At 67.2% G+C, this 24,819-nt stretch overlaps 4 protein-coding genes across 9 annotated transcripts; 1 reads left to right on the forward strand and 3 right to left on the reverse strand.

Annotated features, from left to right (window-relative positions):
• Positions 1 to 76: 76 nt before the first annotated feature.
• On the reverse strand, positions 77 to 2,469 carry MTFP1 (mitochondrial fission process 1). The gene is made up of 4 exons (XM_074606702.1): positions 2,339 to 2,469; positions 1,275 to 1,402; positions 967 to 1,199; positions 77 to 295 (listed from the first exon to the last, which is right to left on the reverse strand). Exons 1-4 carry the CDS (start codon positions 2,388 to 2,390, stop codon positions 220 to 222), a joined length of 489 nt encoding a protein of 162 aa, XP_074462803.1. The 5' UTR covers positions 2,391 to 2,469; the 3' UTR covers positions 77 to 219.
• An 805-nt stretch (positions 2,470 to 3,274) lies between these two features.
• SEC14L2 (SEC14 like lipid binding 2) lies at positions 3,275 to 8,178 on the reverse strand. 2 transcript variants are annotated; one of them, XM_074606700.1, is made up of 12 exons: positions 8,052 to 8,178; positions 6,638 to 6,713; positions 6,470 to 6,513; positions 6,152 to 6,211; positions 5,845 to 6,033; positions 5,142 to 5,237; positions 4,827 to 4,887; positions 4,648 to 4,731; positions 4,347 to 4,453; positions 4,102 to 4,241; positions 3,845 to 4,014; positions 3,275 to 3,734 (listed from the first exon to the last, which is right to left on the reverse strand). In XM_074606700.1, exons 1-12 carry the CDS (start codon positions 8,103 to 8,105, stop codon positions 3,583 to 3,585), a joined length of 1,233 nt encoding a protein of 410 aa, XP_074462801.1. In that variant the 5' UTR covers positions 8,106 to 8,178; the 3' UTR covers positions 3,275 to 3,582. The 2 variants fall into 2 exon arrangements, with proteins under 2 accessions (XP_074462801.1, XP_074462802.1); XM_074606701.1 differs by lacking the exon at positions 6,152 to 6,211.
• Positions 8,179 to 12,803: 4,625 nt separating this feature from the next.
• On the forward strand, positions 12,804 to 17,470 carry RNF215 (ring finger protein 215). The gene is made up of 10 exons (XM_074606483.1): positions 12,804 to 13,193; positions 14,010 to 14,138; positions 14,432 to 14,503; positions 14,581 to 14,666; positions 15,338 to 15,392; positions 15,645 to 15,749; positions 15,900 to 16,016; positions 16,092 to 16,229; positions 16,485 to 16,587; positions 16,687 to 17,470. The coding sequence occupies exons 1-10, from the start codon at positions 12,939 to 12,941 to the stop codon at positions 16,707 to 16,709; spliced, it is 1,083 nt and encodes a 360-aa protein (XP_074462584.1). The 5' UTR covers positions 12,804 to 12,938; the 3' UTR covers positions 16,710 to 17,470.
• Positions 17,257 to 24,739, reverse strand: CCDC157 (coiled-coil domain containing 157). 5 transcript variants are annotated; one of them, XM_074606480.1, is made up of 10 exons: positions 24,235 to 24,739; positions 23,255 to 23,426; positions 21,578 to 22,286; positions 21,165 to 21,242; positions 20,565 to 20,755; positions 20,257 to 20,424; positions 19,832 to 20,000; positions 19,249 to 19,388; positions 18,701 to 18,774; positions 17,257 to 18,624 (listed from the first exon to the last, which is right to left on the reverse strand). In XM_074606480.1, exons 1-10 carry the CDS (start codon positions 24,480 to 24,482, stop codon positions 18,387 to 18,389), a joined length of 2,187 nt encoding a protein of 728 aa, XP_074462581.1. In that variant the 5' UTR covers positions 24,483 to 24,739; the 3' UTR covers positions 17,257 to 18,386. The 5 variants fall into 5 exon arrangements, 3 of the variants coding, with proteins under 3 accessions (XP_074462581.1, XP_074462582.1, XP_074462583.1); XM_074606481.1 differs by having other exon boundaries at positions 17,260 to 18,624; positions 21,578 to 22,283; positions 24,235 to 24,604; XR_012589768.1 differs by having other exon boundaries at positions 17,469 to 18,624; positions 18,701 to 19,107.
• Positions 24,740 to 24,819: the final 80 nt, after the last annotated feature.

Raw genomic sequence — 24,819 nt, forward strand, 5'->3', positions numbered from 1 at the left:
CTTGACCCACGGAGGGGACGTGGCAATGGGTCCCCACCGGCTCTGTCACGGTACCCAAGCACCACCCGACGCGGGGTCAGGCTTGAAATGTTTTATTAGGACCAGCCATGGGGCAGGGTGGCCGCGCCGGGGCTGTCCCCGGGGCGAGGGTTCACAGTCAATGGGTCACAGCACCCCAACAGCAGCAGCGTGTCTCGGTGTCCCCAGCGCGGGGGGGGGTCAGTGTGGGGCCGGGGGCTCTCCCGGCGCCCCGTAAAGCTTGCGGAGGCTGGAGTCCATCAGGAAATCCACGCTCCTGCGGTGGAACAGGGGGTCAGTGGGAAGCCGGGGGACGTGACAAGGCGGGGGGGTGGCTGGGGCTGTCCCCCTCCCCCCCCCCCCCCCCCCGGCCCCGGGCACCCTGTCCCTCGTGTCACCAGGGCCCCAGCCCCGCCAAAACGGGCCTCACCCTGCTAATCCCCAGCTCAGCTCCTGCTAATCCCTGTCCCCGTGGGGCCGTGGCCTGGCCAGACCCTGACAAAGCCCCTTTGGGGTGGGGACCTCCCCTGCTGTCACCCCACGTCCCCTCCCGGGACCAGTTCCCCTGGGAGGAGGAGGAGAGCTCTGTCCCTCTGCCGTGGGGAGGGGGTGGTGGCACCTGCTTGTCCCCAGGGTGGCGTCCCCATGTGCCTCCCGGATGGTGATGACACCTGTGTGTCCCCAAGGGGCTGTCCCTGTGTCCCCCCCCAATGGTGATGACACCTGTGTGTCCCCAAGGGGGTGTCCCCATGTCTCCCCCCCCCCCCCCCATATGGGGATGGGGTGGTGGCACCCATGTGTGCCCAAGGGGGTGTCCCCATGTCCCCCCCAAATGGGAGTGGGTTGGTGGCACCCACTTGTCCCCAAGGGGGTGGCCCTATGTGTCCCCCCCCCCATATGGTGATGATGGGGTGGTGGCACCCGCTCGTCCCCTTGTCCCCCCTGTACCTGTCGATGGGGGTGATGATGAGGGGGATGGCGGCCAGCCCCAGGGCGGTGGTGGCCCAGCGGCGCAGGGGCGGTGGCCAGCGGGTGAGGGCTCCCAGCAGGGCCAGCGAGGCGGCACAGAGGCGGTTGATGGTGAAGCCGGGGATGGCCACCGAGGCCAGGCTCTGCCAGACGAAGGTGTCCACCACGGCCACCCCCACCCGCGTGGCCTTCGCGGGGTCCTGCGCGTGGGCCTGTGGGGACAGCGGGGGGGGGTCAGCGGGTGGCGGTGGCGGCTGGGGGGGGGGCGGGGAGGGGGTGACACTCACGGTGGCGGCTCTCCGGCCCTTGTCGATGGCGTCGGCGGTCACATAGGCGGTGGCCACGCCGTAGCTGGCCCACACCACCGGCACCGGCACCAGTGGGCGGAAGGACTCGCCCACCTCGTTGGCGTAACCTGGGGGGCAGGGGGGGTCAGCGGGGCCAGCTGTGTCCCCCCGGGTGTCCCTGTGCCACCAGGAGCAGGGGAGGATCCTGCACGGAGGTGGGGGGTCACCTTGGACCCCGCTGACACCGGTACGGCTGGGCTACCGGTGCCAGTGACCAGGACTGGTGCCAGTGCCCAGTGCTGGCACCCAGTGTCTGTGCCCCATAACCGGTGCCGGTGTCAGCGCCCGGTGACACAGCCCCGTGTCAGCGCCCGGTGCGAGGTGCCGGGGACGGTACCGGTGCCTGCTGTGCAGCACCCCTGCCCGGTGTGCGGTGCTGGTAGCTGGTACCAGTACCCGGTGCCCTGCCCGGTGCTCGTGCCCGGTACGTGATGCAGTGCCTGGTGTCGGTGCCCGGTGACGCGTGTCGGTGCCTGGTACCCGGTGTCGGTGTCCAATGTGTCGGTGCCTGGTACGCAGTGGCAGTGCCCGGTGTCGGTGTCCAAGGTGCAGTGCTGGTACCCAGTGCCGGTGCCCAGTGTTGGTGGCAGTGCCCGGTACCCGGTATCAGTGTCCGGTAACCGGTGTCAGTGCCCGGTAACCGGTGCAGTGGCTAGTGTCAGTGCCCGACGCAGTGCCCGGTGACAGTGCCCGGTAACCGGTGCAGTGCCCGGTACCCAATGCAGTGCCTGGTATTGGTGCCCGGTGACACGTGTCAGCGCCTGGTACCCAGTGTCAGTGCCCGGTGTCGGTGCCCGGTGCAATGCCTGATGCGGTGCCCAGTACCCGGTGTCAGTGCCTGGTAACCGGTGCAGTGCCCGGTGTCAGTGCCCGACACAGTGCCTGGTACCCGGTGCCCGGTGTCAGTGCCCGGTGTCGGTGCCTGGTACCCGGTGCCCAGTGTCAGTGCCCGTGTCGGTGCCCGATGCCCTGTACCCGGTGTCAGTGCCCGGTGCGGCGCTCACCCAGGTACCGGACCCACGTGTCCCGGTAGAGGTCGGGCTCCGCCGTCCCCATGGCGCGCGCTCCCGCCGCCGCCGCCGCCGCACGAGCCCGCCCCGCCCCCGAGCGCGCGTCACCAGGCCCCGCCCCGCCGCACGCGCCGGCGCAGGGCGGGAACGGCTCGGCGCGGCCGCGAGATGGCGGCGGGGGGGGGGGGGGGGGGCGGGGCCTGGCCGGGCGCGTCACCTCGCCCGCGTCACCCCGGGTCACGTGGGCAGGACGGGGCGGCGGGGCCGGGAGGGGAGAGGGTGGGCGGGTGGCGGGGCTGGCGGGGGCGGTTGTGGGGCTGGAGAGGGGCGGCAGGGCCGGTTGTGGGGCTCAGGGGGTAACAGGGCTGGTTATGGGGCTGGAGAGGGGCAGTAGGGCCGGGTTGTGGGGCTCGGGGGGCAGCAGGCTTGGTTATGGTCAGAGTGGGGCATCAGGGCTGATTATGGGGCCAAGGGGGCAGCAAGGTGCAGTTATGGGGCTGGAGAGGGGCAGCAGGGCCTGGTTATGGGTCAGAGTGGGGCATCAGGGCTCATTATGGGGCCAAGGGGGCAGCAAGGTGCAGTTATGGGGCTGGAGAGGGGCAGCAGGGCCCGGTTGCGGGTCTGAGGAAGGGCGTCAGGGCTGGTTATGGGGCTGGAGAGGGCAGCAGGGCCTAGTATGAGGCTAGAGAGGGGCAGCAGGGCCTGGTTATGGGTCTGCGGGGGGCAGCAGGGCTAGTTATGCAGCTGGAGAGGGACAGCAGGGGTCACTTATGGGGCTGGAAAGGGCAGCAGGGCCTGGTCATGGGGCTGAAGGGGGCAGCAGGGGCTGCTTATGGGGCTAGAGAGCGGCAGCAGGGCCCAGTTATGGGTCTGAAGGGGGGCAGCAGGGCCAGTTCTGGGATTGAGGGACAAAGACCAGAGGAGACCCAGCTCGGTCCATCCCTTTACTCCCCCCACCCCACGCAGCAGCGGCTGGGCGCGGGACCCACATAAGGCACAGAGGGAGGGGGGGGGGGGATGACCCCGGGCGCTCCGGCCCCCTCGGGCCCCACTCAGTCCCCGGCCCGGCTCCGTCAGCTCCAGGGGCTCAGCCCCCTTCCTCCATCCATCCTTCCGGCTGCCGTGCTGGAGGGGGGCACCCGGCCGTCGCCGGGGTGTGTGGGGGGGGTGGCGCAGAGCAGCCGCCTGCCCGGCCGTGGGGCCTGGGGGTCCCCCCCCGGCGGTGCGGGGGACACTGGCTAGGGGCTGTGGTTGAGGGCCACCTCGCTGAGCTTGTCCCCCAGCTTCTGGATCTGCTGGGCGGAGGCGGCGTCGGGCCGCAGCACCTCCACGCTGTAGCTCACCTTCTTGGCGTGGAGGTAGCTGTAGGTGTTGTCGAAGCGCAGGACGTCTGCGGGAGGGGAAACCGGGGGCGGGTGGGTGGGTGTCAGGGACACGGGGGTCCTCCGGGATGTGGGGGACCCACCCCCCCCCACTCCAGGGATGGAGGGAGGCACTCACAGATGCCGGGCGTGGAGCAGGTGAGGGAGCCGTCCTCGGGCACCAGGTGGGAGTTGTAGCGTTGGTTGGGGTAGACCTCGGTCATCTCGCCCGCCCGCTGCCGCTCCCCGATCTTGGTCTTCAGGTACACCCCGAAACCCACGTCGGCTCCCTCCGACCTGAACTGCCACCTGGGTGGGAGAGAGGAGATGCGTGGGACACGCGCCCGCCGCCGCGCGTCCCCCCCTCTTCCCCGGGGCCTGGAGGTCCCACCTCACCTGAGGACGCAGCCGGGGAAGAGGATCTCGTACTCGACCTGGTGGGACGAGCCGCGGTTGACCACCACCGTGTGCTCGTACTGCTGCGCCAGCTGGTCCCGCACGTAGTAGTGCTGGGGCACGTCCCCCCCGTAGTTGATCTGGAAGGGGATGGAGATGGCCGTGGGGATGGGGGGGGGAGGGAGACCACCCCTGCATCCATGAGGAACCCCGGGGAGGTGGGGGCGGGGGGGCGCTTCTCCTACCTTGCTCAGGCACTTGGGGTTCCCGTCGGGGTCCGTCAGGGTGCCCCCGTACTCCACCGGGATCTGCTCGGGGTCAATGTACTTCTGCAGGACCTCCTTCCAGTTGGCTGGGGGGGTGGAGGACAGCGCGTTTTGGCTGGGGGGGGGACGCTGGCCGTGACCCATGCGGGGAGCCCCAGCCCGGCCAGGGACCCCCCTCCCAGGGCTGGGGTCTCATCCCTGGGTGGGACAAAACCCGAGGGGACCGTGGCATCCCGTTCTCAGCTGGGGACGCCCTGGGGATGGGGGGGTCAGGACTCACATCCCAGGACCACGACCTTCTTGCGGGTGTCCTCGCTCAGGAAGTGCTTGACAAGGTTGTAGGCCACGGGGAAGATCTTGGGGGCTGGAGGGTGGATGGGTGGGAGGCGTTAGGGTGGGGGTCAGCACCCGGCCGGGGGCGGGGGGGGGACGTGAGCGGGACCCCGGGGCTGAACTCACCCTTCACGATAAACAGACGCTTGAGGGACTCGGGGTAATTCTCCTCGAACATGGACAGGAGCTGCGGGACGGGGGGAGCCTCAGGTCATCCTCCCATCCCACGTACCCACCAGGGCACGGGGGGAGCGTGGCAGGGCACGGGCCGGGACCCCCACCCCAAAATGCTGCGGGGGGGGTGTGGGGCACCGGCGGGGACCTGCTCTTGCGTCATCCCTCGGGGCCATGAGTCAGCCCCGTCCCTGCGTCACCGCGTCGCCGCCGCAGCCCAGCCACAGTCCCTGTGGGGACGGGGGGGTCAGACAGGGAGCCCCTCACCTCCCCGTACGTCTCCACGGCTGGCTTCCAGAGGTGCTTCAAGCCCAGGCCCTCGCAGTCATACACCATCAGCACCATCTCGATCTTCTTGCCCAGCTGGGATGGGAGGATGGGAGGGGGCTCAGGTCGTGCCTGGCCCCCACGGGGACCCATAGGAGGGGGTTCCTGGCCAGCCCCAGCGATGGGGTGGTCCCCGAGTGGGTGGTCCCCCCCAGCCAGAGCCTCCTCCTGAGTGTTGGTGTGGGGAGAAGGGGTGTCGCGGGCCAGTGTGGCTGCTGGGACAGGGACACGGGCTGGGGACAGCAGGGACATGGGCTAGGGGGTGGGCTGGACGTGGACTTATGGGGCTGGCGGGGACATGGTCTGTGGTGGGATGGACAGGACGTAGACATACGGGGCTGGCAGGGACATGGGCTGGTGGGGACAGCAGGGACGTGGGCCTGCGGGTGACGGAATGGACAGGGACCTGAGGGACCAGCAGTGACATGGGCTGGTGGGGACAGACTGGATGTGGACTTACAGACAGGGCTGGGGAGAACATTGGGTTGCGGAGATGGGCCAGGCGTGGACTTATGGGGCTGGCCCGGAGAGGGGCTGGTGGGGACGGCCAGGACGTGGTCTTGTGGGGTTGGGGGAGAAGCGGGCTGGTGGGGACAGCGGGGGGACGGGCCGGTGGGGCTGGCAGGGCCGGGCGGGCGCCCACCTTCTGGCTCTGCTTCTCGCACTCGTGCTGCAGCACCTCGCAGTCGCGGAACTTGTTCTTGAGCAGGTCCTGCTTGGAGGCGGAGAAGAGCAGCCCCTTGGCGTCCAGCGGCCCGATGATCTCGTACCAGATGGGGCTGCCCTCCCGGTCGTAGCCGCACATCCCCCCCGACATGTACTTCCTGATCACCTGCGGGGAAGGGGGGGGGTCAGGGGGACCGTGCACCCCCCCCGCCCCGGCCCTGTAGGGAGGTGGGATGGGGACAGTCCCCTCCAGGGACACCCATCCTGGGGCTGGGGACACCCACCTCGGGGGCCTCCCAGGAGATGATGTTGTCAGCGTCCATGTGCTTGCGGACCTCGATGTGCTGCGGGGGGGGGGGGCAGAGCGAGCCGAGGTGAGGGGATTTGGGGACACACAGACACCCCCCCCCCCCCCCCCCGCCATGGGATGGGGTGCACCCCGTGGGGAAGTCACCATTGCTGGGAGAGAAGGGTTGGGCTGGTGGCCCACGGCACGCTGTCCCATCCCAGGTGACAACCGGGAGCTTGGTGGCGGTATCGGGGAGGTGTGTGCGTCCCCGTCCCCCCCCCCCCCCAAAAAAAAAAGCAGGGTGCCCTCTCACCTTGCGGAGCATCGCCTCCGACTTGGGCAGGTCGAAGCAGCGCGCTGCAAGAGAGCAGAGAGCTCAGCCCCGACGCCAGCGCCCCCGGCCCCACCGTGGGGTCTTCCAACCGCTCCCCCCCCACCCCCTGGCCCCACCGTGTCCCCCCCCACCCCACCCCGGGGTTACCTCGGAGCCATTTCAGGAGGAAATAGTCGTCCTGGGAGGGCAGGGAGGGCAGCACGTCCTGCAGGTTCTCCCGAAACTGCGGGGAGAAGAGGGGCTGTTGGCGGAGGTGTCCCCGCTCCCACCACAAAAGCCCCAGGGCTGGAGGTTTGTCCCCTCCCTGTCGTTCCCCCCCCCCTAAAAAAAAAACCCTTCCAGCCAGGACTGGGACCATCCCAGAAGAGGAGGGTCACCCTGCGCCCTGTCCCTGCCACCGCGTGCAGCCGTGATGAGCGGCCGGTCTCGGCTCTCCTCCCTGGCAGGGGACTGTCCCCAGGACGGCCACCAAGCACTGGCTGTCCCCAGGCTGGTCCCCTTGCGCAAGTGGGGGCTGTCACCCGCCCGGCTGCCCCCAGGGAGGGTCCCGCCGCCACCCTCGCCCCACAGGGAGCAGGCGGATCAGTCCCCTTCTCCGCCATCACTGGTGGCATCATTTGGGATGGAGCTGGTCACTGGCCGGTCACTGCGCGTCCCCCTGCTCCAGTGACACCCGGCGCTGGCAGGAGGGTGGCAGGGTGCAGAACTGGGGGGGGGGGGGTTTGGAGGCACGGGGCACCCCTGGCCACGCGTCCCCGCTCACCCCGGCCAGGCTACGGCCCAAATCTCCGTACCAGCCCGGGACCTCCCCTTAATGAAGCTGATTAGATTCTCTCCCGCTGAATTTAGGTGTAATTAAACCCGGGATTAGCTTCTTCATCCTGAGAAAAACAAGGTGCCGGCGGACGGGTTTGGCAACTCGCCTTCCTCGCCCACCTGCCACCACCACCGCCGCCGCCGCGGGAGGGTTTGGGTGCTCCTGTCCCCCGGCCTGCGGGGCATCGCCCGCCCCACGGGGCTCGGCCAGGTCGGAAGGGCAGCGATAAGATAAAGGCGATGGGGTGGGATTCCACCCCTTTGCTGCTGGAGGTGGAACGCACCGGGGATAAAGCCTGGCACCCCGGGCAGGTGCCGGCCAAGGCGTCGGGAATGGGTGGCGTGGCCACCGTGGCGGTGCTGGTGGCTACTGCCGGCCGGGATGGGCATCCCCGGTCCCGGCAGACCCTCGGTGGGGCGGGAGGTTTCCCAACCGCCGGTGGGAGCAGTGCGGGGGGGACCGGGGGGGGTCACCGGTGCCCGGTCCCGGGGTGTCACCGGCGGGATGTCCCGGCTGGCGAGACCCCCCCCGGGACCCAGCCGGGAGGGTCCGTCCCGGGGGGTAAGGGCTGGAGGGGGGGGGTTGGGGGGGCTCGGCCCCGGTGTGGGGCTGGAGGCGGCGGGGCCGGCAGCGGGGGGGAGGGGGAGGGATGCCCATGGCCGCGGATGCCGGAGCACAACGGGGCGGCCCCGGGGGCCCGGCCCCGTTCCACCCACCCCCCCCGGCTCCCCGGTACGGCCTCACCTGGGCCAGCGCCTCCGCCTGCCGCGGGCTCAGGTCCCCGACGCGGCCGCTCATGGCGCCCCGGGCCCGGCGGGGGATGCGCCGCCTCTGCCGGGCCGCCGGGGCGGCGGCAGGTTGCGGAGCCCCGGAGCACCGCCCCCCCCCCCGCCCCGCTTCCCCGGGTCCGCCCCGCCCGCCCGGCCCGCCCCACCCCGGCCTTGGACCCTGCCCGCGCCCCCTGCCCGCACGGTCAGCGCCCGGCCCGCCCCCGGCTCCGGCGAGGGGGGGGCACCGGGGTACGGGGGCTGTGGGGGTCACGGGGGACTGGGAGGCTGTGGGGCTGTAGGGGGCACGGGAGGACATGGGGGCTATGGAGGAGTGCGGGGGACATGGCGGGGTGTGGGGGCTATAGGGGGTATGGGGGCACGTGGGGGCTATGGGGTCTGTAGGGGGTATGGAAGCTATGGGGGTCATGGGGAGACCGGGGGGCTATGGGGGGGGTACGGTGGGCTATGGGGCTGTAGGGGGCATGGGAGGACATGGGGGCTATGGGGGAGTATGGAGGGCAAGGGGACTATGGGGGCTATAGGGGGCATGGGGGCACATGGGGGCTATGGAGGAGTGCGGGGGACATGGCGGGGTGCGGGGCTTATAGGGGGCACATGGGAGCTATAGGGGAGTATGGGGGACATGGGGGCTATGGGGTCTATAGGTGGTATGGAGGCTATGGGGGCCATGGGGAGACCGGGGGGCTATGGGGGGGGTACGGTGGGTTATGGGGCTGTAGGGTGCGTGGGAGGACATGGGGGCTATGGGGGAGTATGGAGGGCAAGGGGACTATGGGGGCTATAGGGGGTATGGGAGCTATAGGGGGCATGGGGGCACATGGGAGCTATGGGGTCTATAGGGGGCATGGAGGCTATGGGGGTCATGGGGAGACTGGGGGGCTATGGGGGGGCACGGTGGGCTATGGGGCTGTAGGGTGCATGGGAGGACATGGGGACTACAGAGGAGTATGGGGGACATAGGGGCTAGGGGGGCTATAGGGGATATGGGGGGTCATGGGGGGACTAGGGGCTATGGGGGGGGTACGGTGGGCTATGGGGCTGTAGGGGGCATGGGAGGACATGGGGGCTATGGGGGAGTACGGAGGGCAGGGGGGCTACGGGGGCTATAGGGGGCATGGGGGGCTATGGGGGAGTACAGGGGCCATGGGGGGGTATGTGGGCTACAGGGGGTATGGGGGGATTGGTGGGTATGGGGGCAGTATGGGGGGAGTATGGGGGACATGGAGGGGCGTGGGGATTGTGGGCGGGTATGGGGGGCACAGGAGGGTAATGGGGGGCATGGGGGGGTGTGGGGGGTATGGAGGGGTATGGGAGGTGGGGGGGTACAGGAGGGCATGGGGGGTATTGAGGGGCGTGGGGCTATGGGGGGCGCAGAGGGTACAGGAGGGTATGGGGATATGGGGGGACGCGGGGGGTTATGGGGGGTGTGGGGCCATGGGGCAGGGGTGGGAAACGACGACAGGGGGACAGGCAGCAGGGGGAGGGGACGGTGATGGGGACAGCGACAGGGATGGGAGATGGGGGCAGGGGACAGACGTGGGAGCGGGGATGGGCGGGGGGGATGGGGACAGAGATGGGGACAGGGACGGCTCAGGCACGGGGAGAGGGGGGGGCTGGAGGACAGAGGTAAGGGACAGGGGCAGGGGACAGGGACAGGGGACAGGGCAGAGGCAGCGGGGACACCGGGCTCACCCTCCCACTGCCACTTCACGTATGGTGGCCCTCGCTCCCCGAGGAGAGGGGACCTCCCTGAGAGGGGGACGCCGGCCAGGGAGGGGGTCCTGGCCAGGAGGAGGGGTCCCTGCAGGGGTCCCACAGCCCCGGCCCTGCCACCCACAGACCTGCTCCAGCCGCGGTCCCCTGTCCCCATTGTCCCCTCCCAGGAGTGCCGTGTGTGGCCTGTGGGGCTGTGCATGTCCCATGGAGCCATGGACGTCCCATGGAGCTCTGCGTGTCCCAGGGAGCCATGTGTCCCCCCGGAATCCATGGATGTTCCCGGAAGCTACCCATGTCCCATGGAGCCATGGATGTCCCATGGAGCCATTTGTGACCCATGGCCCAGTGGATGTCCCCTGAAGCCACGCATGTCCCATGGAGATGTGTATATCCCACGGAACATGGATGTCCCATGAAGCCATACGTGTCCCATGGCCCAGTGGATGTCCCATGGAGTTGTCCACATCCCACGGAGCCACCCGTGTCCCATGGACCTATGGATGTCCCATGGAACCATCAGCGTGCCATGGAGCCATACGTGTCCCTTGAAGCCATGGATGTCCCATGAAGTCATACACGTCCCACACAGCCATCTGTGTCCCCATGGCCCTACGGCTGTCCCATGGAGCCATCCATGTCCCATGGAGCCATCCATATCCCCTGTCCCACAGAGCCACTGACATCCTGTGCGTGTCCCATGATGCAGGTCCCACCTTCCTGTCCCCTCTGTGGGGCAGCGCTTACGGCGACAGCCCCCCCAGGCTCCCATTTTGGTGTTCTCCAGCGAAGCCACACAGGACCCATATCGGTGACCGCCATTCCCGGCCCGGCCCCGGAGCCGGATGGTTTTCCAGGTTATTGCTTATGGGAACAAGGATGCTTTGCCATGCGGTTAAACCGGCTCCGGTCGCCGGCCGTGGGCGGAGGGGCCCTGCCCGCCCTGCGATGTAACCCCACGGTTACAACACGCCTGGGACACGGGAGACACTGGAGACACACCCAGACCCGTCCTGCGCTGCCACCGAGTCCCCGTCCCCACCGTGGCCCCTGCCAAAAGCAGGTCAGCGCCGGGGCCCGTGCGGCGGCTAATCCTCCCGGCAAATCCACCCCCCCGGCACACGTGCCGGGCACACGTGGCCGGAGCGGGGCTGGGACGGTGGCACCAGCGGGGCTGCCTGGCACCCGCTGGGACGGGGACGGTGGAGGGGTGTCAGTGGGGGGGGCGGGGGGGGGGGCAGTTGGATTTGGGGGTACCCAAGTGTTGGCGTGTGCCCGTGTCACCCAGGCGTTTGCCGTGGCCGTGGGGTGTGCGGATGGGGGTGGCCGTGTGTGCAGGGCCGCGCGTGTCCCCATGGCCGTGTCCCCATGGCCGTGTCCCCGTGTGCGCACGTGTCCCCGTGGTACCCCTGCATGGCCCTGCATCCACGGGGAAGCGGGGCTGTGGGGTGCCATGGGGTGCCGTGGGGTGCCGTGGCGGGCCATGTCCCCATGCCTGGCGCTGGCACTGTCCCCGCCCTGGCACCAGTCCCTTTATGGGTCCGGGTGTGCAGTCCCTGTCCCAGTGCCCAGCCATTTCCCAGGCCCTCTCCCAGTCCCTCTTCCTGTCCCGGTCCCTGTCCCAGTCCCTGTCCCAGTCCCAATCTCTGTCTCAGTGCTGGTGCTGGTCCTTGTCCTGCTGCCTGTCCCTATCCCGGGGCTGGTCTGTGTCCTGGTCCCTGTCCCTGTCCCTGTCCTGCTGTCAGTCCCAGTGCTGGTTCCTGTCCTGGTCCCAGTCCCTGTCTTAGCCCTGGTCCCTGTCCCAACCCTTGTCCCTGTCCTGGTCCCTGCTCCTTGTCCCTCTCCCAGTGCCTCTCCCAGTCCCTGTCCCCGTCCTCATTCCTGTCCCTGTCCCCATCCCCAACCGGGTCCCAGTGCCTGTCCTCTTCGCTCTCCCTGTCCCAGTGCCTGCTCCTGTCCTGGTCCCAGACCTTATCCCTGTCCTGCTCCCTGTCCCCTGTCCCCATCACAGTGCCTGCTCCCTGTCCCTCTCCCAGTGTCTCTCCCGGTCCCTGTCCTCTTCCCTGTCCCCATCCCCCTCCTGGTCCTGGTCCTTGCCCCTCACCCTGTCCCTCTCCCTGTGCTAGTGCCCGTCCCCACCCTGATACTGGCCCTTGTCCCTGTCCCTGCTCCCTCTCTCTCTCCCGGTGCCTCTCATGGTCCCTGTTCCCATCCTGATCCTGGTCCTTGTCCTGGTCCCTGTCCCTATCCCTATCCCTGTCCCTATCTCTGCCCCTAACCCTGTCCCCATCCCTGTCTTGGTCCTGGCCACTGTCCCTGTCCTGCTCTCGCTCCCTGTCCCAGTCTCCGTCCCCATCTCAGTTCCTGCTCCCTGTCCCTCTCCCGGCGCCTCTCCCAGTCCCCATCCTCATCCCAGCCCCCGTCCCTGTCCCCATCCCCAACCCGGTCCTGGTGCCTGTCCCCATCACGCTCCCTGTCCTGGTGCTGGATCCTGTCCCAGTCCCGGCCCTGTCCGTGTCCCACTCCCTGTCCCTGTCCCAGTGCCTGTCCCCATCACCGTCCCTGTCCCTGTCCCACTCCCTGTCCCCGTCCCCGTTCCCCTCCCTGTCCCTGACCCCGTCCCCATCCCTGTCCCTGTTGCTGTCCCGCTCCCTGTCCTCATCCCTGTCTCTGTCCTGGTCCTGGCTCTTGTCCCTGTCTCGTTCCCTGTCCCTGTCCCCATCCCTGTCACTGTCACGGTCCCACTTCCTGTCCCTGTCCCACTCCCTCTCCCTGACCCCGTTCCCATCCCTGTCCCTGTCCCTTTCCCGGCGCCTGTCCCCATTCCAGTCCCCGTCCCTGTCCCTGTCCCTGTCCTGCTCCCTGTCCCCATCCCCGTCCCTGTCTCTGTCCTGGTGCCTGTCCCTATCCCCATCCCTGTCCCTCTCCCCGTCCCCATCCCGGTGCCTGTCCCCATCCCCGTCCCTGTCCCTGTCCCCATCCCGGTCCCCGTCCCTGTCCCTGTCCCTCTCCCCGTCCCCGTCCCGTCCCACTGCGGACTCTCTGGCGCCCCCTGGCGGCGGCGGGCGCGGGGCGGTTCCTCCGCGGCGGCAGGGGGCGCTGCGGGGCGCTGCGGGGCGGGCGGGCGATGGCGGCGGTGCGGGCCGCGCTGCTGGCGCCGCTGCTGGCGCTCTGCCGGGCCGGGCCGGGGCCTGCGCCCGCCGCTCGCGTCGAGGTGGCGGTGACCGGGCCCGGGCCGGGGGACGGGGATGGCGCCGGGAGCGGGGCGGCGGCGGCCGGCGGCTCCTACACGCTGCGTGGGGCCGTGCTGGGCGGCCGCGGCGGGCCCGGCCGAGGGGCTCCGCGGGAGGAGGAGGAGGAGATCCGCGGCCGCCTGCTGCTGGTGAGCACCGGCACCGGCACCGGGGGGGACACCGGGGGGAGCCGGCACCGGGGATGGGACCGGGGGGAACCAGGCACCGGAGGGAGGGGGGCGCCGTGGGGAACCAGGCACCGAGGGGAGCCGACACCGGGGGTGGGACCGGGGGGAACGGGCATCGGGGAGAGCCGGCACCGGGGGGAACCAGGCATCGGAGGGAAGCGGGTACCGGAGAGGCCGGGCACCGGGAGCTGAGGGGGTTTTGGGCACAGGGGAGGGAATGGGGGAGGGGGGAGCAGTGGGAACTGGGGGCACTGGGAGACACTGGAGGGGGAGCCAGTGGGCACCGGGGGGAGTGGTGGGGGGAGCAGTGGGAACTGGGAGGCACTGGGGGGGGGGGGGGCTGCGGGCACTGGGGGGGAATGGGGAGGAGCAGTGGGAAGTGTGGGGCACAGGGGACACTGGGAGGAGGCTTTGGGCACTGGGGAGGGGGAGCAGTGGGAACTGGGTAGCACTGGGGGGGGGGGCTGTGGGCATTGGGGGTGCAGTGGGCACTGGGGGTTGGTGGGGAGGCCATGGGTATGGGCTGGCAGTGGGGCAGGCAGCCGGGGGGTGCTGCTGGCCGGGGGTGCCCGGCGGCAGAGGGGAGGTGCAGGCAGGGGTGGGGGGCAATGGGGACCAGATCTCATCCTCTCTGTCACCCCAGCTGCTGTCCCCGTCCCCGTGCAACGCCCGGCTCCCCAGGGCACCCTGGGGATGCGGAGGTGCTTTGGGGGTGCCCTGAGCCTCGGGCATCCCCCCTGGCTCTCACCCCGGCTGACGCTGCCGTGTCCCCCCCAGGTGGGAGACGCGGAGCCCGAGCTGGGCGCTGCCGACAGCTGGATCGGCGTGGTGCCCGTGGGCGAGGAGCCGGCCGAGGTCCCCCGGGGCGCCAAGGAGGAGTCCTTCACCGCCGCCGTCGTCAGCAAGGTGACTCCTGCTGGCCCAGGGACCGCCGTGGCGTTTGCTGGTCACAATCCCGCAGGGCACCTCCTGTGGGGGCTCCTCACCAGATTGGGGGCAGGGGGGGGGAATCCTGCCCTGTGCTTGGTGGCAGGTGGGTCCTCGACGGGGCTCCCGGGCAGTGCCAGCCCCTCTTGGGACCCTTGGGCCCTTCAGCCAGGGCAAAGAGGCAGCGGGACGGGAGCCGAGGGAGGGCACAGCCCAGCTGCCTGTCCCCCTGCCTGTCCTGCCCTCTGAGCCTGTGCCCTCTGCCTCCGCAGATGAAGCGAGCCCTGGTGCTGGGGGCTTCAGCCCTGCTCATCCTGGCGCTGAACCAGAACGCCATCCGGGAGGTAGGAGAGTCCCGGCGGCGGGTCCCCGAGCCGGTCTCGTGCCCCGCTGACGGCTCTTGCTTTCCTTTCCGATGCAGCTGGATGTTTCCCAGCTTCTTGCCAAGCCTGTGATCGTGATCCAGTCCTCGGACAACGTCACCAAGCTGCTGGGAGCGCTGCTGCGGTACGGGCTGGGGCAGCGGGAGAGGCTGGGCGAGAGCCGTGGCTCTGCGCCTGGTCCCCTGCCTGGCTGTGACAGCCAGGGGCTGCCCTGGGAGGGGTGTCTCTCTCACAACGCATCGCGTTTGCAGGGCTGGTGACGAGCTGCCGCTGTGCCAGGTGGGGCCGAGACGTGTTTCCAGGGAGGGTTTGAGTCAGATCCAGCCCTTCCGCAGGGCTTGAGCCCTTCCATGGGTCCCCACGCGGTGGCAGGGGCCGACAGCCGCCTCGGCCAAGATTTTTAAGAGTCTCAATACAAATTTAGCCAAGCTGTCTGGTTATCAGCACGGCACCGGCATCTCCACCTCCTTTGGCGGCGTTTATTCCCACCGCCTACAGTTTTAGGCCCCCCCTCGGTCCTTCTTACACGTGGTAAATTGGTGTCGCGGATGGGGAAACTGAGGCACAGTGATGGGAGGGAGAGACCTGTTCAAAGTCACCCAGAGGACGCTGGGAAGGGGGATTCTCGTTGTCACCTCCCCTGCGTGTTCCTCTGTCCCCGGTGGTCCCCCTCAGCGGCGGCTCAGTGTGGGCTGGCAGTCCCTGCGGGGAACGGGGAGCTCCCTGGCACTGGGGCGCTGCGGGACGGGTCCTGCTGTGCCCACGGCATTGACGCTCTTGACTTTTGCTCACCAGGGAGCTTCGGGCAACGGCGAAGATCACGTACCAGGCGGTGCTGCTGGAGAACCTGGTACGTAGGTCCTCCTCCTCCTGGTGGGAGGGCAGGGGCATGGCCGTAGGAGCCAGATCCACGAAGGCTGTTGAAGCTGCCGGTGCCTCGGTTTCCCCAGAGGCTCGCTCCGTGGGAGCGGGGCAGCTGGCAGCCACCGGCGGTTCCTCCTCCCCTCGACACGTGTGACCCAGCCAGCGCGGCGGGTCCCCCAGCCTTGGGCAGCGCCGCGAGCCCTCGCGGCCATCGGCAATGCCGTCTCCTGCCTCGCAGGGAGTGACCCTCACCCTGTGGTCGACCTGCGGCCTCTCCCGAGGGGGTCTCTACGGCGAGTGGCAGGGGGTCATCTGCACGGGGGAGAACAGCTCGCAGGTCCAGGTATGTGCGCCGGCGCCGGCGAGGGCTCCTCATGCAGCTGGGGTTCCTGGCGTGGGGGCAGCAGCAATGGCAGGGCTGGGAATGGAGTGGGGGGTCTCTGGTTCGCCCCCCACCCCAGTCCCTGACCGCCTGCCGGCGCTGTTCCTGCAGAAGTACCTCCAGCAGCTGTGGAACACCATCCTGCTGATCGCCCTGCTCCTCTGCACCGGGGTCATCGTGCAGGCCCAGCGGCAGTCGCGGCAAGAGCCGTCGGAGCAGGATGCCGAGGTGGGAACATCTCTGCTCTGCTCCTCGCCGGGGACGCTGGCAGCCAGGGTCTGAGCCTCTGCTCTGCCTTCGCAGCTGGACCTGAAGCAGCACATTCGGCGGCGGCTGTCGGCACTGAAAACGCGGCGGTACCATCCTGGCAAACCGCTCCAGAGCCGGGGCTGCGAGATCGATAGCTGCGCCGTCTGCTTGGACCAGTTCCACAAGAGTCAGGTAGGTACTGGGGGGACTGGTGCTGCGCTGGGAGGCCTGGAGCCTGTCCTGGTCACCGCTTGGGACCACCTGTGCTCGAGCCGTCCCTTTGCTGCCCGGACTGGGGCCGGGGCATCCCTGCCAGGAAGCCACGTGGCAGAGGATTGTCCCCCTCCCCGGGCAGCGGGATGGTGGCAGGGTTGTGACCCAGCCGCTGCCATCCCCGTACCCCGACCCCGTCGGGCTCACGTCTGCCATCCACTTCCCTCCCCGCAGTGGCTGCGGGTGCTGCCCTGCTCCCACGAGTTCCACCGGGACTGCGTGGATCCCTGGCTCCTCCTGCAGCAGACCTGCCCTCTCTGCAAGCGCAACATCCTGGGTGAGAGCCGCAGGGACCGGGCTGAGGGCTGGCGAGCAACCGGACGCGCCCCCCCCCCAGGCTCTCCGTGTGATGGCCTTCCATCCTTCTCCCTTCCAGGGAACTGCTGCACCGAGAGCTAGCTGGCCCGACGGACGCGCTCCGGGGACAGACCCATCGCCGCTCCGGGGAGAGGGAGGGGGGCAAGGGGTGCTCAGTAAGCGGCGCTCGCTGCCGGAGCGGCTTCGGCGCGGCTGTGCCCATCGCAGCGCCCGGCCATTTGGAGAGTGAAGGATCTCGGGGCTCTCCCTGCTGGGCATGAGTAGAGGGGTGTGGGGGGGTCCAGACGGCCAGTGCCAGGGGGCTGTGGGAGCGGGTGCTGGGAAAGGACACTACGGGGGGGGGCACCCATGGGTGTAATGAGTTGGGGCACGCAGAGCCCTGGCCTGGCTGCACTCCTTCCCTGCTTGTAGTAATTTTTCTAAGTCTTTTTTTGTGGGTTTGTTGGGTGGGTTTTTTTTTTTTTAAATCTATTTTCTGATGGCTGTGACAGGGTGGGCTGAGCCCGGCTTGGGGCCATCTTGCACCCGGCGTGAGCCCCTCTGCCCCCCGGGTGCCTTGGGTGGCAGATCTGCCGGGGACGGGGGTGGCAGGGCTGCCAGGCGACCTGTCGCATCGCCGCGGGAGGGCAGGGGGAGTTGAACGCTTTATTTATACTAACTTATTAGAAAGGACGGCACGAGTCAGCCGCAGAGACCGAACACGGGGCTTGTTTGACCAAACGTGTGCCGCGGTGGCCGGGGACTCGCCGTGAGCCCTGAGCGGCTCCTGTTCCACGCGGCGGACAGAGTCTGCTGGGCTGCAGCATCGCGCGTGTCCGTCTCTATTAAATACAGAGCAAGGACAGGCTGCCGTGTCCTGTTGCGACGTTGTTTGGGGGTTCAGGGCCAGCCTGCACGGGTGGCTCGGTGGTCCCTGGCCCCTCCGGGTGTTGGTGGCTGCCGGCAGAACAGGGAGAGCCGCTTTCCCAGGCTGCGGCTGTGCCGGTGAGCCAAGGGCAGCTCAGACTCCTCAGCCCCAGCCCAGCTCTGCCTTCCTCTTCAAAGCAACGTGGCCACATCCCCGTCACCTCCTGGGAATGTTTCTTGGCATGCGCAAAGACATGCTGTGCCCAGGCATTGTCCGGCTGACGGCACGGTGGGAGCTGTGCTGGGGACTCCAGCAGCAGCTTAGCCGTGGGTGACAGAGCTCCAGCGCCCTGGAATGTCCCTGGCCCCGCTCGGCTGAGTGTGCAGGGGCAGCTCTGCACGCCCAGGGAGCGTTTCCCCCTCCCCAGGGGCTCCTCGCCTGGTGTGGGTCCGTCCCATGGCTGCCGGCCGGGGAGAGGCAGCCCCAGCCTGGTCCCTGCAGCGGGGGCTACTCCCAGGACTGCCGTGCTGAGGGAGAAGAGAAGGGGACGCGGCAGCCCAGCCCCCTGCGCCCTCACCCTCGCTTTTACCACAAGCCACAGCCTTGCCCAACGGAGAGGGACAACAGGGGAAACTGCACGGACCCGTTCGGAGCCGCAGTCCTGCAAAAAACAAAGTGAAGCAACAGCCGGAGGCCGGCTGGTGGCTGAGCCGGGGCAAAGCCGCCGTGGCGACTGTCTCCCTGGGCTTCCTACGCCTGCTGCGTGTGGGCTTGATGGGACCGGCAGAGAGCCCGGGTTTCCCAAGGGAAGGCGCCTTCATGGTGCACAAAGAACGGGTAACGAGGTCCCACGGGGCAGGGCAGGTGGCTGCTTGTCAAGCTCTTCATTTCTGCTTCAGTCTCACGAGCGTTTATTTGCGGTGGCCGCCGGTGCGGCGAGAGGCGAGGGGCAGCATTCTGCCTCTCCTCCTTGGCTCGGGGGGGCTGAGCACCAGGCCCTCAGCTGGCAGCGAGAGGCAGGGTCCGGCCTTGCAGGTGGGCTCTGCTGAGAGCGGCTTTGACCGCTGGCTGCTGGGAGCTCGCTGCCGGGCTTCGCCGGCGCGTCCGTTCGTCCCGGTGCTGTCCCTGCTGCCTCGGCTGCCGGGCCGCCTGCGGGCGATGGGAGCGGTCAGAGGGGAGGAAGAAGAGGGACGGTCCCAGCCCCTTCCTCTGGGTTCCGACTCACCCTGCGTCCTGCCCGCCGGCCTCCCCGCCGCGCTGGTTGCTGAGCTGAGACCACAGCTGGGTCTGCGGGACGAGCTGGGGACGAGAAGAGGGGGGGGTGAAATTGCCAGCCCGTGCTCAGCTCCAGTCACAGCCCCTCTGGCCTGGGCAGCCGTCACCCCTGAGCCGGTGGCACAACAGCCACAATGGGGCTGATGTAAAGGAGCTGGAAACCAGTCCCGGGCACCTCAGCCGGGCAGCTTTCCCTGCCAACACCAGTTAACCCAGACCGATGTCCCAGTAGCTCCTGTGCCCAGGCCCTGGAGCTCAGCCCCGTGCAGGCTGGGGAAAGCAGCTGCTGAGTCGCAGGGGACGTTGTGTGAGGAGCCCCGCAGCCTTTTGCTCCTCGCAGCCTTCTCACAAGGGTACCTAAACAGGGAACAGGTCCCTGGAGGATGTGGGACAGCGGCGGGGGCCACGGGGTGGTCTCGGGGTACGCAGCACCCTGCTGGCGCGTGCGCCCCTCTCCCTGGCGGCACCCAGCCCGCCCTGGCTTGAGCGCGGCCTCACCTTTAGCACGCCGTGCTCAGCAGCCGACTTCACCTTGGCTAGCGCCGACCTCAGCCGCACGTTCTCCTGCTCCAGCACGCTGATCCGGATGCTGTTGGCCTGCAGCTGCTTCTCCATGTCCTCGGTCAAGCTCCCGGTGCCTGCAAACAAAATACGAGGTTCTCGCAACAGGAGCTGGAGCTCAGCCCGCTGCTCCCTGCCTGCTCGGAGGTGTTGGCAGCAGCCCTGGGTGGCTGCCCGCTGGAAAGGAGCTTGTCCCAACTGGGGAGCACCAGCACAGCCTGGGAGGCGGCAACTGGATCCCAAAACCATGCCAGCTGAAGCCGTGAGGGCAAAGCAAGCTCTGCCCGTGTCCTGGCCCTGCTTTGCTTCCTGGCCCAGAGGTGGGATGAACAGCAGCCATGTAGGGAGGCGTGTAAAGACGGCAGCAGCTTAGCACAGCCCAGGGCCTGAGTCCTTCCTGGCTGTTAGTGGGAGAAATGGTGTTGTACAAATAATGCTGGTGCATCCGGGGCTGGCGGGATCCCCTGGGAGACCACAAGGGCACTGCGGGGAAAGCGGGTGCTGCGGCCCTCTCCCTTACTCTCAAACTGCGTCTCGACGGGGACGTGGAGCTCGGGGAAGAACACCAGGAGCCTCTCCCGCTCCTTCAGCTCCCGCGCCTGCTCCTCCAGCCTGGACACGTTCGCCTGCAGCTCGGAGACAGTCTGCTCCAGGTTCAGCTTCTCCCGCCGCAGGGCGTCCAGCAGCTCCTGCGGGACACAGCAGAGAGGCGCTGAGGTTTGCAGTGTGCCCAGGGGGAAGAGGGGTCTTCCCCCATGGGGTCCCGGGAGGAGATGGCCACGTGGCAATGTCACATCAGAGTCCCCCTCCTGGGAAAACTCTTGTCAATGGGTGGGGGACGGGGCAGCGGGTGGCTCCTGACACCCCTATGTCCCACACCAGCAGCTCCCCAGGGAGCCCCCCTCCCACAGCCCCCCCAGACGCGTGCTGGCTGCCAGCACTGACCTGCTGCGCCCGTAGCTGTTGCCCGCTCTGCTCCCGGCGCTCCTCCAGCTGCTCTGCCAGCCTGGCCTTGTCCTCCTCGGCCTCTCCCAGGCTGGCTTGCAGTTCCTCACGCTCCTGGTCCAGGCTGTCGAGCTGCTGCAGCAGGGCCCTCTGCTTGGCCTGCAGGGACTGTACAGGGCAGGGGAGCCCGCATGGGGCTGCTGCTGCACCCGCTCACCACCACCCTCACACGAGCTCAGCCCACTCCCACGGCACGCCGTGGGGCTGCAGAGCAGCTCCAGAGCAGGGGAGAGCGAGCCCAGCCATACCTCCTCGTGCTTCAGCATGCTCTCCACTTTGGCCTTCTCCTTCTCCAGCTGGGTGGTGGTGGTGCTCAGCTCCTGGCCCAGGCTCTCCCGCTGCTCGGTGAGCAGCTGCACCTTCTCCTCCAGCTCCAGCAGCCGGCTCTTGGCCACCATTGTCGTCCTCATCTCCTCCAGCAAGGTCGTCTTGGTCACCTCTGGGGAGAGACACAGAGCACCTTTGGCCAGGCTGGGCAGGAGGGGGAGAAGCTCCCAGATAAGGTGTTCCCGAGGGGGCCCTAAACCCTCCACAGGCCCTGGCGAGGGGGAGGCAGGTCTGATGGGAGGGCTGCGTCCCCCTGAATTTCCACCAACGCAAGCCCACTCTGGTGCTGGCTAATGTTTGGGCATTGTAATGAAGGAGGCTTGTCCTCCCCGCCATTCCCACCGGCTGGGTGACGTCTGGGCACTGCAACGAAGGAGGCTCATCCTCCCCCTGGTTCCCACCAGTGCTATACCCGACCAATTCTGGGGGAGCCAGGCGTTACATGGGTGTAAAACGCTCGTGAGATGAGAGCAAGGCAGGGGGAGTGATGCACCCGCCGGGTGAGCCCCAGGGGTCCTTACCCAGCTCCTGCACAGCAGCCTGCTTCGCAGCCAGCTCCTCCTTTAAGGCAGAGAGTCGCTCTTCCAGCAAAGCAGCTCCTAAATCAGCACAAAACCACTACTAAACATTAAACAGCTCCTCAAAGGAACTAAAAGGAGGCAGCGAACGGCTACGCCAAAGCATTTTTTCAAAGCATTTTTCATCCCGTGACTGTATCGTGCTGTGCTTCAGCAGGGAGGAGGCAGCAAGAGGATGTGGACAACCAGCTCCCGCTGTCTGCGGTTACTCACAGCAGGGAACAGCCCCGGCACCTACCAAAATCAGTGGCAAACGCCCTGCTCACGGTGGCGGGATCAAGATTTGACCACAGACTCCATGCTTCTCCTGCAAATACCCACGGACCTGGGAAGGGATGCTGGGAACAGCACTGTACCTCTCCGTAAGTCATCCTTGTCCCGCTCCAGCCTGGCTACAGCCTGTAAATACTCTTTGTGCTTTACTTCCAGGCTCTGCTCAGCCTCCTTCCTCTGCTGCGCTTGGGTCTCCTTCTCCGCCTGAAGCAACCGGGAAAAGTCCTCAACCTGTTTCTGCAGCTTGTCCTTCTGTTTCTGCGACTCTTCCAGCTCGGACTTCAGAGGGTTGACCTGCTGCAGCAGCAGCTGGAGGTGTTTGCTGATCCGGGAGAGGTCCTTGCTCTGCTCCGAGGCCCAGTAGCTCACATCCATTGCAGAGAGGGTCCTTCTCCCTGTGGGCTCCTCCACCATCTCCTGGAACCTGCTCAAAGCCGAGGGGATGTTCTGGCTCCGGCAGATGCTGGTGATGGTTTTGCCGACCTCGCGGAGGCTGGCCTGGGCGCTGGCGCAGGTGGCGCAGGGGTCCAGAGATGACCCAGTCATCTGTGAGGGGATGCTGCGGCTGCTCTCGGCCGTGCTGCAGGCAGCCCTGGGCAGGGAGCTGCGCAAGGCATTGCCATCTGGTACACAGACACCCGATGACGGGCACGGAGAGGCAGACCGGGCAACTTCTGTGGAAGTTCTTAACTCCAAAGCAGCAGGCGAGCAGCGTTTCAGGCTCTCCTTCTTCGGTTTCTCAGCCTTGGGGGTGGATTGCAGTGTGGGGTTCTCCTTCCTGCAAGCCTTCTTCTGGTGGAGAGAGCACAGAACAAAACCTGGGCTCAGATTAAACAGAGTCAGCTGCAAATGATCCATAAGAGCCCAAATACAGAGGCGTGAAGCATGGGGACAGGACACCAGTGCAGCCAAGGAACGACGAGGGCAGCGAGCCCTTCTCTTGGGAGGAGAGGAGTTCCTAGAGCTTGGAGGAGGGCAGCTACCAAGCGCTCAGGTTCCACGTTCACTGTGCTCCGTTACAACCAAAGCATGTGGCCAACAAGCAAAATTAATTAGCTTCCCACTCCGTGATGCGGGGTACAGGGGAACTGAATTTTTACAAGCTGCCAGGCAGCTTTCCAGCCACCACCACCGGAGCTGTGGTTTCACGATGGGAAGCCTCAGCAGTGAAACCTGCTCCCCGCCTCCCCTTCTTGTGACTGTCCCTTCTTTCCTACCTCCTGTGCTGTCTCCTGGTTACGCCAGATGAATTATTGTGAGACTTTGCCACAAAAGGGATCATTTTGGGGGGCAAAAAATGCAAGGGAGTGGTGTTGTGTTTTCACCACACATTATTTCAGTGATGTGTGGTGAGCTGTAGCCAGCTCAGCCTACAAACAGTGGGGTGGGCAGAGCTGCAGGGGCAGTAAATTGGCAGGAGAATATTTTTCCAAGCAATAAGGACAGCCAGGCTCACCCATCCTGAGATCCTGGTGGAGGAGGATGGATCCAGCGGCACGGCTGGGAGCAGTGGTGAGAGGAGGGAAGGGACTCAGGCCGGGAGGGGACAGTGCGGGACAGATGCGTCCTGTCTGACACACAGGTCAGCACTCGGAGGGTAATGAGCCAGAAGCACATCTGGCATGGCCACCGCGTGTGTCACAGGGCATCCCCAAGAAGGATCGTGATCTCAGCACAGTCCAAATCATTTGGGACATTTCCATGAGCCCTGCACTCAGCACATGGGGCCCCACAACACTCAGGGCCCCCAGATGTCCCACCTCGGCCAGGAGCTGCTGGTAGAAGGCCCCCAGTTTCAGCATGCTGCACCAGTACCTCCTCGCCGTCAGCCCCGCGGACATGCAGGGTCCCACTGCCTGCGCCGGGGGGACGGCTTGCTCGCTGAGCAGGTTTTCTGCGTAGCCCGTGAAGCTCTGAAGCAGCAGCAGCAACCTTTTTCAACAGAAACAAAACGCAGCTTAAAGCAACAGAGTATTCATAATGGAGAATGGGCCCTTAGCGTTTAAGAGCGCAATGCGCCTGAAGGGCCAGTGCCAAGGCAAGTGAGGTTGTCACCCCTCCTCATCCCTGGGAGAGAGTGATTTTGGCAAAGGAGGGTGGATATCAGCATGCCTGTGACCCCTCCCTGGCCTGAATCACTCCACGGAGCAGGGTTTAGTGGGATGAAAATCCTCCTGCAGCTGCCGGGACACAGGCTGCGTGCGCTGCTTGCAGCCAGTCACTTCCAGTTAGCCTCTACCAAAAGATTTGGGGCACCCACGCTGCCGATCTCAAACCCTAATTGTCAGGGCCAACAGCTGCGTGGGAATGGCTCATCTTTTAAAACAGAGTCGTATCTATTTCACCCAGATTGCAGAAGGCACCTTTACCTCCCAGGCCTGTAAGTGCAGCTGTGTCTGAGTGTTCCCAAGATTTCAGGGGGCCTGCCCCCATCTGCCCACGTGCCTCCAGCTCCTATGCAGAGCGGTGGCTTGCTCTGTTCCTTTGTGGCCAGCGTTTGTGCTGGTAGCTCTGAGAGGAGTGGAGGTTTACAACTCAGTGTAGAGCCGCAGAACACGAGGCCGAGGTGCTGGCCCACTGCTCATCATGGAAACATGCAGGGGAAAAAAGCATCCAAAACACTCAGCTGCATTCGACAGGCTGGACACACAACTGTCCCCTTCCCTGTGGGGGTAAGGCGCCACTCTGCCAGCCAAGCTTCTTTTAAGAGGGGTGTCTGGGGCTGGCTTTGCCGTCTCACCTGTCGATCACCAGCTCCAGCAGCACCACGTGGGAGTGCTGGGTGAATTCGGGATCGTTCTCGGCATAGCTGTACCGCTCCAGCAGCGCCGCCAGGTCCAGCTCGCAGGACACTTTATCGGGGAATTTCCAGGAGGGGAAACGCACGGCCCCGGCCCGGGAGGAGACGTCGGCGATGGCTGCCTGCAGGTCCCTCAGGTCGGCCCGCAGGCTCTCCATGCAGCCGGGGTGGCCCAGGAGGTGCGCCATGTTGCTGAGGTGGCGGCACCGGGCCTGTGGGCAAGGGCCTGCAGGCTGCAACAAGGCCCGCGGGCTGCGACAGGGCCAGGGCCGGAGGGATAGCCCTACAGGGGACAGGTGGCTGGGCCAGCACAGTGGCTGCCGGCGCTGGGGACCCCCAGGGGGTGCTCCAGGGAGTCCCGGGGCGAGGAGGGGCCGGGCCGAGGCCTGTTCGGGGTCGCGCCGACAGGGACGCGCCTACCCGCGCCGCCGCCCGCTGCTATGGCAACGGCGCAGGCCACGCCCCCCGCCACAATGGTACAATGGTACGCTCCTCCTGCTCCGCCCCCTCCTTTAGGGATTCCCC

Source organism: Larus michahellis, chromosome 13 (genome assembly GCF_964199755.1).
Source record: "Larus michahellis chromosome 13, bLarMic1.1, whole genome shotgun sequence".
In the NCBI taxonomy this organism is placed as follows: domain Eukaryota; kingdom Metazoa; phylum Chordata; class Aves; order Charadriiformes; family Laridae; genus Larus; species Larus michahellis.

Excerpts from the sequence above, each read along its gene's own strand:
- MTFP1 (XM_074606702.1), bottom strand. The coding sequence starts at position 2,390 with ATGGGGACGGCGGAGCCCGACCTCTACCGGGACACGTGGGTCCGGTAC. Across the intron at positions 1,403-2,338 it reads CACGTGGGTCCGGTACCTGG|GTTACGCCAACGAGGTGGGC; the intron begins GTGAGCGCCGCA and ends CCTGCCCCCCAG. Across the intron at positions 1,200-1,274 it reads AGGGCCGGAGAGCCGCCACC|GCCCACGCGCAGGACCCCGC; the intron begins GTGAGTGTCACC and ends CTGTCCCCACAG.
- SEC14L2 (XM_074606700.1), bottom strand. The coding sequence starts at position 8,105 with ATGAGCGGCCGCGTCGGGGACCTGAGCCCGCGGCAGGCGGAGGCGCTG. Across the intron at positions 4,888-5,141 it reads CCGTGGAGACGTACGGGGAG|CTCCTGTCCATGTTCGAGGA; the intron begins GTGAGGGGCTCC and ends CCCGTCCCGCAG. Across the intron at positions 4,015-4,101 it reads TTCCCCGGCTGCGTCCTCAG|GTGGCAGTTCAGGTCGGAGG; the intron begins GTGAGGTGGGAC and ends TCTCCCACCCAG.
- RNF215 (XM_074606483.1), top strand. The coding sequence starts at position 12,939 with ATGGCGGCGGTGCGGGCCGCGCTGCTGGCGCCGCTGCTGGCGCTCTGC. Across the intron at positions 13,194-14,009 it reads TCCGCGGCCGCCTGCTGCTG|GTGGGAGACGCGGAGCCCGA; the intron begins GTGAGCACCGGC and ends TGTCCCCCCCAG. Across the intron at positions 15,750-15,899 it reads AGAACAGCTCGCAGGTCCAG|AAGTACCTCCAGCAGCTGTG; the intron begins GTATGTGCGCCG and ends CTGTTCCTGCAG.
- CCDC157 (XM_074606480.1), bottom strand. The coding sequence starts at position 24,482 with ATGGCGCACCTCCTGGGCCACCCCGGCTGCATGGAGAGCCTGCGGGCC. Across the intron at positions 23,427-24,234 it reads CTGGAGCTGGTGATCGACAG|GTTGCTGCTGCTGCTTCAGA; the intron begins GTGAGACGGCAA and ends CTGTTGAAAAAG. Across the intron at positions 19,389-19,831 it reads CGTCGAGACGCAGTTTGAGA|GCACCGGGAGCTTGACCGAG; the intron begins GTAAGGGAGAGG and ends TTTTGTTTGCAG.